This window comes from Aulonocara sp. 'chitande type north' Nkhata Bay, linkage group LG20 (assembly GCF_057382095.1).
Source record: "Aulonocara sp. 'chitande type north' Nkhata Bay isolate Kocher_YH1m ecotype deep benthic linkage group LG20, A_spYH_male_GT1.1, whole genome shotgun sequence".
Lineage (NCBI taxonomy): Eukaryota > Metazoa > Chordata > Actinopteri > Cichliformes > Cichlidae > Aulonocara > Aulonocara sp. 'chitande type north' Nkhata Bay.
The window spans coordinates 28,780,232-28,792,509 of record NC_141363.1 but is presented as its reverse complement, the minus strand read 5'-3'; the positions used below and the strand labels follow the sequence as shown (position 1 = coordinate 28,792,509).

The 12,278-nt window shown below is 43.2% G+C and overlaps 1 protein-coding gene across 2 annotated transcripts; it reads left to right on the top strand.

The window, feature by feature from the left end:
* The first annotated feature begins 3,627 nt into the window (after nt 1-3,627).
* On the top strand, nt 3,628-9,649 carry LOC147305858 (uncharacterized). Of its 2 annotated transcripts, none has more exons than XM_086278659.1 (5): nt 3,628-4,033; nt 4,911-5,939; nt 7,875-8,030; nt 8,275-8,371; nt 8,621-9,649. In XM_086278659.1, exons 2-4 carry the CDS (start codon nt 4,911-4,913, stop codon nt 8,326-8,328), a joined length of 1,239 nt encoding a protein of 412 aa, XP_086134785.1. In that variant the 5' UTR covers nt 3,628-4,033; the 3' UTR covers nt 8,329-8,371; nt 8,621-9,649. The 2 variants fall into 2 exon arrangements, with proteins under 2 accessions (XP_086134785.1, XP_086134784.1); XM_086278658.1 differs by having other exon boundaries at nt 4,466-5,939.
* The last annotated feature ends 2,629 nt before the right edge of the window (nt 9,650-12,278 follow it).

Sequence of the window (12,278 nt, the reverse complement as noted above, 5' to 3'; positions counted from 1 at the left end):
CCCTGCACCCCTATCAGTTTCCCGGGTGAGGAGGCCTGGGGCTCGGTTGGTCCTTGCTCTGGTTTTCAGGCCAGCTGAGGCTCTACTAGTCTCTGCACCTGTACCAGCTCGTCAGGTGGGAACAGCAGCTGCCTAGCTGTTGCCTGTCCCGGCTGGTTCAGGGCGGCCGTGAACCAGCTCTCTCTTGCACCTGTACCTGTAGCTCTCTCCTGCACCTGTGGGAGTGACTGATGTCTGGTCTGCCCCAAAACCCACACCAGTCCCTGAGGTGAGGCCAGCCAGGACACAGCTGACCTCCGCACGCATACCTGCTCCTAGGGTGGGAGCGGCTAGTGTCTGGTAGGTGCCTGTACCCGTTCCTGTCTCAGTTGGAGGTGAGCCTGTTCAGCAGTTTCCCCTCACTTTAATCACCAATTCAACCACCACTACAACCACCATTGCAACCTCTACTTCAGTCACTAGCTCAGTCATCAGCTCTGTTACAGCCTCAGTCACCTGCTCAGCCACCTGTCCAGCCAGGGGTCTCTGCACCTGCTGGTCCTGTGTCGCCTCAGCCAGGGATCTGCACACCTACCGTCTGTTACCACTGGGGGCCTTGGTGAGCTTCTCCGGCACTCCGCGGCTTCCATGCAGCCATCTGTTTACGCTGGTGGCTCTGGAGAGTCAATCCAGCTGTCCATGTTTTCGATGCTGTCTTCTGTCTCTGCTGAAGACTCTGGAGAGTCTGTCCAGACATCAGCTCCACCTGATGCACCTTAGAACACACATCAACACTACAATGAGCGGGTGGAGGGAGGTTTGGAGTCTTCTCTCACCCCCATTCTCTGCGACCTGCTGGAGCGGGGGGGCTAGGAGGAGGAGTTGGCCGTCCGACTGCAGTCTGGAGTGTGGGGCCTCCCTGCTGCTGCGGAGTCGGGGCAGTCTGCCTCCCCCCACCGCAGGGAAAAGGGTAACACCACCTAGGTCTGGGTGCAGTTCCCCCCTCCAGGGGCAAGGGTACCTAGACCCGGTTCGTAGAGTACGCTTGGGGAGTGTGATCGTATGTACAGTGTCTCTTTATGTCTGTCTCCATGTTGGTTGAGTGTGGAGTAAGTGCATATGAGAGCATGAGGGTGGGAATGGATGTTTGTATATGTGTGTGCCTGTATGTCTGTGTCTATATGTCAGGTTATATGTCCCCAGAGAGGCGCCACCTCTCTGGGGACATCTCAGGCCCTCCAAGGTTTGGAGGCCTATCTCCCCCTACCACCACTTCCCCTGCCAGTGGCGGACTCCCTCAGACATCGGTGCGTTGGTGGTTCTTTGTGTCCGGGGATGGGCGTCCAGGTACACACCGGCTCACTCCTTGGCGGCCGCTTATCGGGGCCTGGAGCCTGGGGCTCGCTCGGGCCACTTCGGAGGTGGGGTGCCCCCGGCCTCTCGGCCTGGGGCTCGGTCACTCAGGCACGGCTGGCTGCCGGCGGAGCTCACGGGCGCGTCACTGCAACTCCCCCTGGCTTCTGCTCCGCGGCTGCTGAGTGAGCCCTCATCTGGGACTCTCCTCAGCTCTTTCTGGGACAGTGGCGCGGCTGCCCCTCTGTTGGTCTTCCTTGGTCTCTTGTGTTCTGGGGGCCTCTGGATGTCTGGAGTTTTGATCTCCTCCATACCTGCTTCATGCCCTGGAGGACGGGGCTGTGCCCCCCCCACACCCTCTAGCAGATCATTACATGAAGGAACCTTTAAAAAAAAAAAAACAAGCGCGTCATATTCCCATATATCATTGTGATGTTGTTTATTCTATTACTCTTGTTCTCTTCTGCTTGTTTTCTTTTTTCTTAGCAGGTGATCCAGGTGATTGATATATGCATTTTTTTTCTTTTTATTTTTTTTCTGCCCGTTCTGTTGGTTTTTGTTTTTTGCCCTTCTCCCCCGTCCCTCTTCTCAGCTGTTTTTCTTTCCCTCTTTCTTTCTCCCCTTCTTTCCCCCAGTCAAGTCTGTCCCGTATTCAGTAAGTGAAAATAAAATAAACAATAAAAGGTGAATCAAATGGACCATTACGGCAAGGCTGGGATGGTCAATTTGGTAAAGTAAATCCGTTGGGCATCTTTCTTTGCCTTTAGACAACAATTCTGATGGCAAAAGAGCCAAACGGGACAGGCAAGAAAGGAAAAAGAAAAAAAAAAAGAAAAAGGAAAAAAAAAAGACATCAGCTCCACCAGCTATTCAACCGTCAGATCAATTGTTTGCGGCGGCCACGCCACCTTTGGATCAACTGTGTGCGGCAGCCATGCCACCGTCAATTCCACCACCTGCAACAGCCATGGTGCCGGCGTCCATGCCCTTGTCTGGCCTTGCCTCGTCTGGTCCTACCTCCTCTCCTGCAGCTGTCATGCTGCCATCTGGTCCTGTGCTTTCACGGCCATGTCCACGTCCAGCACCACACCATCGCCGGCCACTTTCCAGGCCATTGGCTGAGGATCTTGGCCATCATGGGTGGCTTCTTGAACTGTTTCTACGCCACCACTGCTTTCTGCGCGGTCAACCTCTGGATTTGCTTCACCCACGCCACTGCCGCTTTGCACATGGCTGGCCTCCAGAACTTCTCCGTTGCCACCGCTGTCTCCGCAGTCGGCCTCCAGAACTATATCTGCACTGGTGCTTTCCACACCCTAAAAAATTATTCAGGGGCTTAGTAAATATCATTATAATTCTAAGTTAGATGACCTTGATTAAATCTTTGAAAATCACAAAAGTGTTATCTTGAGTTGAAAATACTGAAAAGAATGCTTAAATTTTCAACACCAGTTTTTGGTTGAACTGAGCTCTTTTGTTCAAGTTTATTTAAAAGAAAAAATTCTGTATTTGAAACACAGGGTGCATTATTTAAATCTACTCAATATATCTCATAGAAAGTACTCAAAATAACTGAGACACTGGTATTCATACTTATCATTGTCTTTAACTTTAATTATTAATGGTTCAAAATCAATATAATTTTGTCCCCCAATACTAACTTAAAACTTTGAGTAAGACTAATGACCTTTGGCATGTACCGCGCGCGAGGAGCATGGCCTCATGGGAGATTTTCTGCCCGTTGAACGAGACAGACACACATCCACTGCAGACTTGGTAACGTTTTCAGGTAAGTGACCAATTCTTGCATTAGCTGTCTTTATCCACACCGTTCTTTTATAACATGTTCTGAAGAAAGCGTTTGTCATGGTGGCTCACTTTTCGCAGCGTGTTTGTGCACGTTAATTTAAGTTTTCAACCCGTCTTCCAGTCAAGGTGGCGGGAAACCGCGCCCTTTTATCCTTTTACGTTCTGAGTCGCTATCTGCGTTCCGGGTAATTTGACCGGAATGTCCCGGTACCAGCGACCTGACCGTTTAATCGGGGGCATTTTAGGAACCACGTGAAAGCAGGTGTGCTCAGACATTTCTAGAAAATGGCCCTGTTGAGTCGCGGTGCGGGAGCTGCGGTAGTCATGCGGCCTGACTCACTCTGTCAGGTTGTTCAGGTGATGAACAGACGTCATCAATGGCTTTGGTAACTAAGAAGATCTGCCCGCGGAACAGTTCATAGCAGCAACCATGCTGCTTAGCTTTCTTGTTCTATGTGGGGTCTTTCAGAGCATATAAGACGCTGCTTTCAGCTTTGTCCCGAACAGGGCTAGTTTTTGAGAGAACGCTGAGAGGACCGCCCGGGTCAGCAGATTACCTCATCCAGGGCCGGTCCAAAGTACTATGGGGGCTTAAGTAAATTTAGACTCGGGGCCCTACTTCCTTTCAGATCCCAGAAAATAATGAAAAAAAAAAAAAAAGCTTTGGTCCTTTGGGTCAAGCCAAAAGTACCATCATTTCCAGTATAGTTACTCCCAATTTACATAAATAAATGTTTATTTCAATCCAAGTTAAAATTTCTTATAAGAGATTGATGTTATGGCAGATTACTCAGTGACATGTTTTGTAATGATAAAGTTTTGATTTGTATTTTTTCAGCACCATCTTCACCACCAGGAGAAAAAAATCTGCATCAACTACAAAGTAAAGCAGGTAATTTTACTCAGAGGACTTGATGTGTTAAATTTTGGAATGATATGATATTGTTTTATACAAGCTGAGTAGTGGATGGTGATACCACCTAAATATTTATACTGGTTTTGTGGTGGGTCATACAAATGCCAAATCTAAATTTTGAGAATTTTTCAGTTCAGTAAATATATTGATGATTTCATGGTCTGTCATCTAGTGTCACCATACTATCTTTTTATTTATACAGCGTGGTGATGTGATTCAGATTATTTCAATGTGGTTAAGTATTGTACTTTGTTCCATGTTGACTTATTTGTAAGTTGTATCCTCCACCTGAATTGGTAGTGAGTATTGGTTATTCAATCAGTTAATCATACAAAAACTGTGTAAATATGGTTATACACCATTCTGTCATCTTCATACTGTGAGACATATTTTCTCACAATGTTTTAGGTCACAGGTGATGAGATGGCAGTGTAAACTCTGCAAACATGAGGAGTCATCAAAAGTGTCACTACTCAAACATTATCGAGTGAAACATGGTACATTTGGTCATGGCTATTCCATACCCTGTCTTCATTTGAATTGTCCTTGCTCTTTTAAGACATGGGGTGCCTTAGGCTCACACTTGCCTAGGTCTCACAGTTCGCATGAAACGGAAGAGTGTGAGGTCCTTCCAACTATTAGATGTAAAATCTGTGATTCTTTTTACCTGGATCCTTCTGGGAAAATGACCTAATACATCCCAGAGTACTTGGTGACACTTAGCCCTTAACACCATATCGTGTTGAAGGCAAGAAAATGGTGTCAATAAAACGTCACATTGTTTGTTAGTGTAAGGGGAAAGACTCAGATACCCCCTTTCTTTTTCTTTTTTCTTGTGGTTTTTATTCTGCAGATGGACTCCGTTGCCTTGAAAGTAATTTTTGGACAACAGAGTGAGAAGCTTGTGCTCTCTTCTGGAATACCCAGGACTGTTGAGGAGTTGCATGAGACAGTGAGAGAGACATTTGGGCTAGTTGAGGATTTCACATTGCACTATTATGATGACTCATTTGGAGATTTCTTTACACATCATTCTCCCAACCAAATCAAAGATAGGGGTACAGTCAAAGCTGTGGTCATTCCATCAGTAGTGCTTACATTGATTCCTCAGTGTGAAAATCCCTCAGATGTAAGTTCACTGAATGAAAGTTCAAGCTCTTCAACCTATAAAACCACAGAGGACCAAACAGATGGATCATCTCTGTCTTCAGACAACACTGTCATACTCTCCCCTCTTCAAAGTCCTCTGAAGACTACATGGCCAGATGAAATTGTCATTCCACTTTTCTCTGTGGCAACAGAGACTGTACTGAAAAATGCCAATGAAGTCTTTGTTCAAAATGGCACTGTGCTGAACAATACTTCAGTCAAGTCAGATATAATGGAAAAATTAGCTGATTATATGTACAGCTACACAGCCTACCCTACTGGCCTTCAGTTTGGAGAAGTGGCAGAGGCTCTGGTCAAAAAGCACCCATGTCTGACAGAGCCAGGCAGTCGTAATGGCTGGATGGGATGGATGTATAGTCTTAAATACAAGATGGGAAATTACAGGTCAAAGTTACGAAGTCTTGGAGTTCCAGAGGTTACTTGCAACTCACTGAAGAACAAGCACCCTGATGACAAGGCTCCAGCGAAGAACATAAAGAAGGCGCGGAAAGGAGAAGTGCTGTTTCTGCCACACTATCCAGGACAAGATGGTAAAGAACAGCAAGAGCTGGAGCGACAACAACTGATTGAGGAGTATAAGAAGAAAAACAGCACAGCCGTCAAGGATTTAATGTGCAAAACCTTTGCACATAGAAGACATGATATTATCAGCCAACAGCTGAGTGTCAGCGACATCAAGGACAGATGGCCGGCGTTGTTTGACGTCTCCCAAGTAAGTGAACATTTAAAGGGATATCCACTTGTAAATAAAATTTGGTCTGTTAGATCCCCCATCATAAGATAAGTGAGGAAAAACATGTTGCTACCATCCTAGTGATTTTGATGATCTTGCAGCAGCCAGGTTGCTTTAATTTCTCATAAGACTCTAGAATCGCTAGGAGTTTGAATCAAAATGAGGAATCTGAATCAAAACCAGAATAGTTCTAATCGAAACCATTCCCAAGCCTAGGGAACAATAAATGCTAGTAATTTCCGTTCACTTAACTTGTTTTAGGCTAAGCTAATGTAACCTGACTGAAGAATGACTGGGCTGATTGCAAAGTGCCTTTGTCTCACTTATCTAACTCTGGAGCACATAACGACAGACTAGATTTTACTGAAGAGTAAAGAGTGAAGAGTAATTTAATATTTTTATGAAACGTTGGCTACGTATTGTAACCCCAGATTCTATGAGTATAGGCGCAGCCCTTTAAGTGGGTATTCCCCTTGTGAGCACAGCACTGAAGTATTTTAGTCCACGCCCACCTGCTGTGTGGGCCTCACCCTGGTCCTAGTATAAGTTACGGTGAGACCAGGAAATCGGCTCTACCGTTTTTCTTCAGCCAGCCAGAAGATGTCCAGCGAGACCATCCGTCTGTGTCCATCCTGCTACATCATGTCGTATGACCAACATGCCGTCTGCGTGGGCTGCCTCGGTCCTCACCATGCGGACCTCGCCCTCACACCTTAATCCTATTGCTGCTCCTGTTAGCTCCTCCCGCCAGAGGAAAAGCAGCGGAGGTCAGCCTTTTTCAAGGCTGATACTGAGGAGGCGTTCCCGCTAAGAGAGAGGTACTCGCTGGAAGAAGCCATCGAGTTCTTCGATGGTGGGCCGGAATTGGATGATTCCACCCACCGTGAGGAAAACGGCAGTGGTGGCAGCTCCACTGCCTCCGAGCTGGGCAGCCTGGCGACAGAAGGGAGGCGGATGAGCGGATGCTCATCCACCCCTGGCCTTCACATGTCGGCGAGGACGCCGCTCCCAGTTGTTGGTGCGCTGCTCCTGGATCTGCCTGGCATCATCCAGGAGGCAGCTGGTGAGAAGGGACTTCCCGTCCCTCAGCCTGCTCCACCCCCATCGGATGATCTGGAGGGAAGGTATGGCTCTGCTCACTCTCGTTGCCCAGATCCCATCTGGCCTCAGTTCCCGGCGGTGATGACCTACCTCTCTGAGGTAGCAGCAGAGCCAGCGAAGATTAGAGCGCCGGTCTCTACCTAGGGCTTCACAGAGGGCTTCACAGACCGGAGTTTTCCGCCTGTTCCCCCTCTAGAGCCGAGCCTTGCTTCAGTTTTCGGCACCAAAATGATCAAGGTCGTTGGACAGCGACCGGCCCATCCCGCCAAACTTGACCAGCTGATAGCAAGGTTCACTGATCACGCACATCAATGCACTGTTCTGTCAGCTGCAGTGACTAACAACACTGCCTCGCTAGCGTTTGTCATCTCCAGGAAGGTGGAGGAAGCAGAGCTGCCAGAGGAGCTGAAAGGCTTTCTCTGTAAAGCCGCTGACGCGAAAATGTGCGCCACTTCAGCGGTGTGTTCCTCTCGCATCGCTGCCTGGCAGACGATGGTTCAGAGGGCAACCTGGCTCCGCCTCTTCCCTCCAAGATTATACAATCTCACAGGGAAATAGTGCAAGCAATTCATAACATAAAATTTAGAAGCTTAGTGGAAGATAATACTTTATGTTAAGGCTTTAGTCTGCATACTGAACAACTCCACTTATATGGATTTATGTCTGGATGAGTAAATTAATCTTTTGCATGTTAGAAAATAAGGTCCAGGTTGCAAAAAATGGTAGTTCCACTTAAAGATTTTTTTTTTTGATTGAATCAGAATTTTGGCCTTCAGATTTTTTGTCCTTGGTTTTTTGTCCTCTCCCATCCAGGTCAGTGCAGAGTTTCATAGGATCACGACCCTGAACCTTGAACCAAAGTTCATGTCATCGTTGGACTTGTATTCATCCAAACTCCTGTCCTTGTTTCAAGCCAAGAAAGGTGCTGCTGGACAACGCGACAGGGCACAGTTAAACCTTCTGCTTCAGGTAAGGAAGATTGCATTTTCTAACCACAAAAACGTTCCAACACAGCATTGAAGAGGCCCTTCCACTAAAAACGGCTTTTCTTAGGTTTCTGTTCAATATTTTAGCTCCACAGGTGTTCTTACCTTGATGGTGGGTGTGAAAACAGGTCAACAACAGAAAAAAAATAGTTATGTTTAAGCTAGAAATGGTAAGTCATGGTTTAAATGTGCAAATTTTGCCTCAGTTGAGACTTCCTGTTTTACAGAGTGGAAATTCCATCGAGAAAAAAACGAGAAGTCATCATCAGATGTCTCATTGACCATCTGGGAGAGGATCCAAGTGCCTTAATCAAAACCTTTGAGGTTGGTGCACTAAATCTGTTTTAGGAATATTAGTAGTTTATTTTAGCTTGTGAGATCATAGAAAAGTTTTAAGATACTGTTCTAAAGAAAAAAAAACACTTCAAAGCATACAAAAGAATAGCATTTGCTCAAAGATTTTGGAGCACAGTGTCCACATATTATGAGTACCGGTGATGTCATACAAATGAAACTTTTTGTTTCAATGTTTGGAAATATGTGAGCTTAAAACAGTTGTTTCTCTTTTTAAAGGACGGTGCTGATGCTGTCTTTGTTGAAGAGGCTTTGGCTGAGGAGGTGATGAAGATTTACCTGCTGCAGAATCAAGACAGGTCAGGCGAACCTACTGATGTGGGTATTGTTATTGAAGGCGTTACTGTTCTGGGCAAACTTGGGAATCTGAGCAAAGCCTGTTGCTATCTTTTGGGACTGTGCTATGCTCTGGATCTGAAATACCCCAAGAATTTCAAATGCACATTTGAAGCATTTCAAAAAGTGTTCATGGAGCTGGATCCAGGAAACCTTTCTGTCAAGGTTCAAAGACTGAAAAATGACCTCTGTTCATTGTAGACAAAATTTCACAGGGCTGTTCTTAAAGTGTTAGACTTGTTAAGTGACATGTAATGCTCATCAAAAGGTTCAGTTGCGGCATTACATTGTGTTGACATTCCTGTTCATAAATAATGTTTGTACCATAAACTGTGTTTTTGTATTAACTTTCCAGATTCACATTAAGGTGTAAATGGGAGAGTATCTTCTGTATGATTTTTTTTTATTTTTTATTTTTAAGCGCAATCCTTTTTGAAACCTTTTTATTTAAATTCTGGATGTTTTTTGGTCACTCTTTAGTTATAATCTTCCCAATTTTTTGGAATCAAAATAAGATGTTCAAAAACTATGTCACAGTGCAAATGTTTTTTTTTTTTTTTTTTTTTTCAGGATTTATGTTTTTTTGGGATCTTAATTTTATTTTTGTCATTTGACCTTTTCTGAAAAGGTAAAGCACTGCGTTCACTTGAGCCACTTTTATTCTTTGTATGGCAGGTACATTTTTCGTGTTGTTAGCATGAATATGCCAGTTTTACAGAGTTTTATCAAGCATGCCAATTTGGATGCAATTTTATTATATAAGGCTGTTGTGACTGAAATTTTATCCAAGTTTTATCCACTGAATGTAGAACAGATTTCAGCTCACTGTGTTCAGAGAAGGAATCTGCAAAATGTGTGATTCACAAAAAAGCTGTTTAAAATAAATCATTGTGAACAATGTTGAACTGACGTGGTTCTTTTTTCGTGTGTGTGTGTGTGTGTGTGTGTGTGTGTGTGTGTGTGTTTATAATAAACACTTAATTGTAATTAACGTTTTTGCTTAAGTTAACTTAAAAATATTAAGTAAATTGAACCATTATTTAAAAACAAATAATTGTAATGGTGTAGGTTAAATGTGCCAAGCATTTCAGCATTTCCTAATTAATATTTTATGTAGTTTGAACTTTTGGTTACTGTTGTTTTAACTTACATTTTCAATTGTATTTACTCAATTTTGTATGCTACTGTAACATCTTTAATTGTTCATAACAACTTATTCCATTTTAGTTGGATTTACTCAATTAATAAGGTGTATTTAAGAGATGTGATTGTTTTTGCATTTACTCATTATTTTTGAGTGTAAAAGTGTTGCAACAAAATATTTAAGTAATTATCAGTTTTAGTTCTTAGAGTGCATGCAGCGGCCTCCTGAACTGTGTTTGTGCTGTCGGCCTGTGGGTCGGCCGCCCTGAACCGTTTATAATTTTTTTGTTGATGATCTGATGATGATCAAAACCATTAAACCATTCAAAAATATTGCTACTGTTCAATTCAAATCTCAGTGTTGTGCAAATTAATAATGTTACAAATTTGGTTTTCAAAGGCAACAAACGGACAAAATACACATAAAATTACATTTGGTGTAAGTGTATCCACAATAACCAAGACCTGTTAAACTAGTACATCCACTCAAATTTGACTAACATTTATTATGGTTGGGTGGTGCTCAGACAAGGACCACGTACATAAAAATACATATACATAAATGCTGTTACCTATGAGTCAATTGTAACTTTGCAAAGATAAACAATTGCTACTTATCTTTGTTGTGACCTAACATGGTATAGTTACAAAGTAAAAAGATCACTCAAAGTGAAATATGTGATAATATCCTATTATGTTTTTAAAGGCAGTGTGTAAACCAGCATATTAAACAGATTAAATATGCTGATTTTATTTCCTCTATGACGTTACATCATATTTCTTTCTTCTTCTTTGTGCAATTCTCTGACTGTAAACCTGTAAACTCTAGACTCACTGTGAGACCTAGTTTCCAGTCATTGAGTAAATGGCTGTATAATTAGAGTGACAGAAGGTTTTATCACATAGTCCCTGTGCAGGCTGTGACAGCAGGCTACTGTGGGCCACAGAGAGGCACAGGCCCTTTGATGAGCAGTTGGAGGATGGGGACCAGCAAACTCTGTGGCAGTGTGGGAGGATCAGTGATTCTTGATGAGGTAGTTCAATCGCTTTTGCTACTGAGAAAAAGAACTGAGTCACAGGAATAAACTCACATCTGACAGGAGACGGACAAAAGGGGAATATAATGACTAAACTGCAGAATGAAAGTCCAAAATATCTGCAGAACTAAAACATTTGTGAAATTTGTAAAGATATTGTTACATTTATATTATTATTTTTTTTGTGACTCGATGAGAATGTAACATTTGTATATAAACATACTGACTTTAAATGATAATCCATGAGTTATTTTTCTGGGAATTTGCATCAAAAACATTATAATTCAAATATAATACATATAATCATCCAAATAATTGCAACGCATCTGTACTTACACCAAGCTTTAATGGTTGGGAATCTGGGCTGCTGACCCTGGGCAGTATACTAATCATCTATAATCTCAGGTCAACTACAATGTTCAGGCCCAGAATCACACAGTTTCAGTTTGTAAACGAGTCCAAATGTCTCATCAGATCTCAGATTCTTAAAAGTGATTGGCAGTTGATGCTACAACCAAGACTTCCCAGCTCACAATTAACACCACCCCTGCTTAAGAACAGAAAACATATTTATTAAAAAGATGAAGGATGATAGCACAACAAGAAATAATTGCACAAAATATGAGACATCATATAAGTACAGTACTCTGCCTTACAGAAACCTGGTTACAGCAAGATGATTATGTTAGTTTAAATGAATCAACACCCCCGAGTCATTCTAACTATCAGAAACCTCGAAGTACTGGCTGAGGGGGCAGTGTGGCAGCAATTTTTCATACCAGCCTATTAATCAACCAAAGACCCAAACAGACTTATGCTTAGTCTTGTCCACCCCAGCTGTAAAACTCAGAAACCAGTCTTATTCGTTATATCATCTAAAATTAAAAAAAAATAAAATTAATCTACTCTAATTCAATCTAAAATTAGAATGCAATAGATTTTTCTAGCGTTTATTGGACATACAGTGAGGCAAAAAAGTATTTAGTCAGCCACCGATTGTGCAAGTTCCCCCACTTAAAATGATGACAGAGGTCAGTAATTTGCACCAGAGGTACACTTCAACTGTGAGAGACAGAATGTGAAAAAGAAATCCATGAATTCACATGGTAGGATTTGTAAAGAATTTATTCGTAAATCAGGGTGGAAAATAAGTATTTGGTCACCTCAAACAAGGAAAATCTCTGGCTCTCACAGACCTGTAACGTCTTCTGTAAGAAGCTTTTCTGTCCCCCACTCGTTACCTGTATGAATGGCACCTGTTTGAACTCATCATCTGTATAAAAGACACCTGTCCACAGCCTCAAACAGTCAGACTCCAAACTCCGCCATGGCCAAGACCAAAGAGCTTTCGAAGGACACCA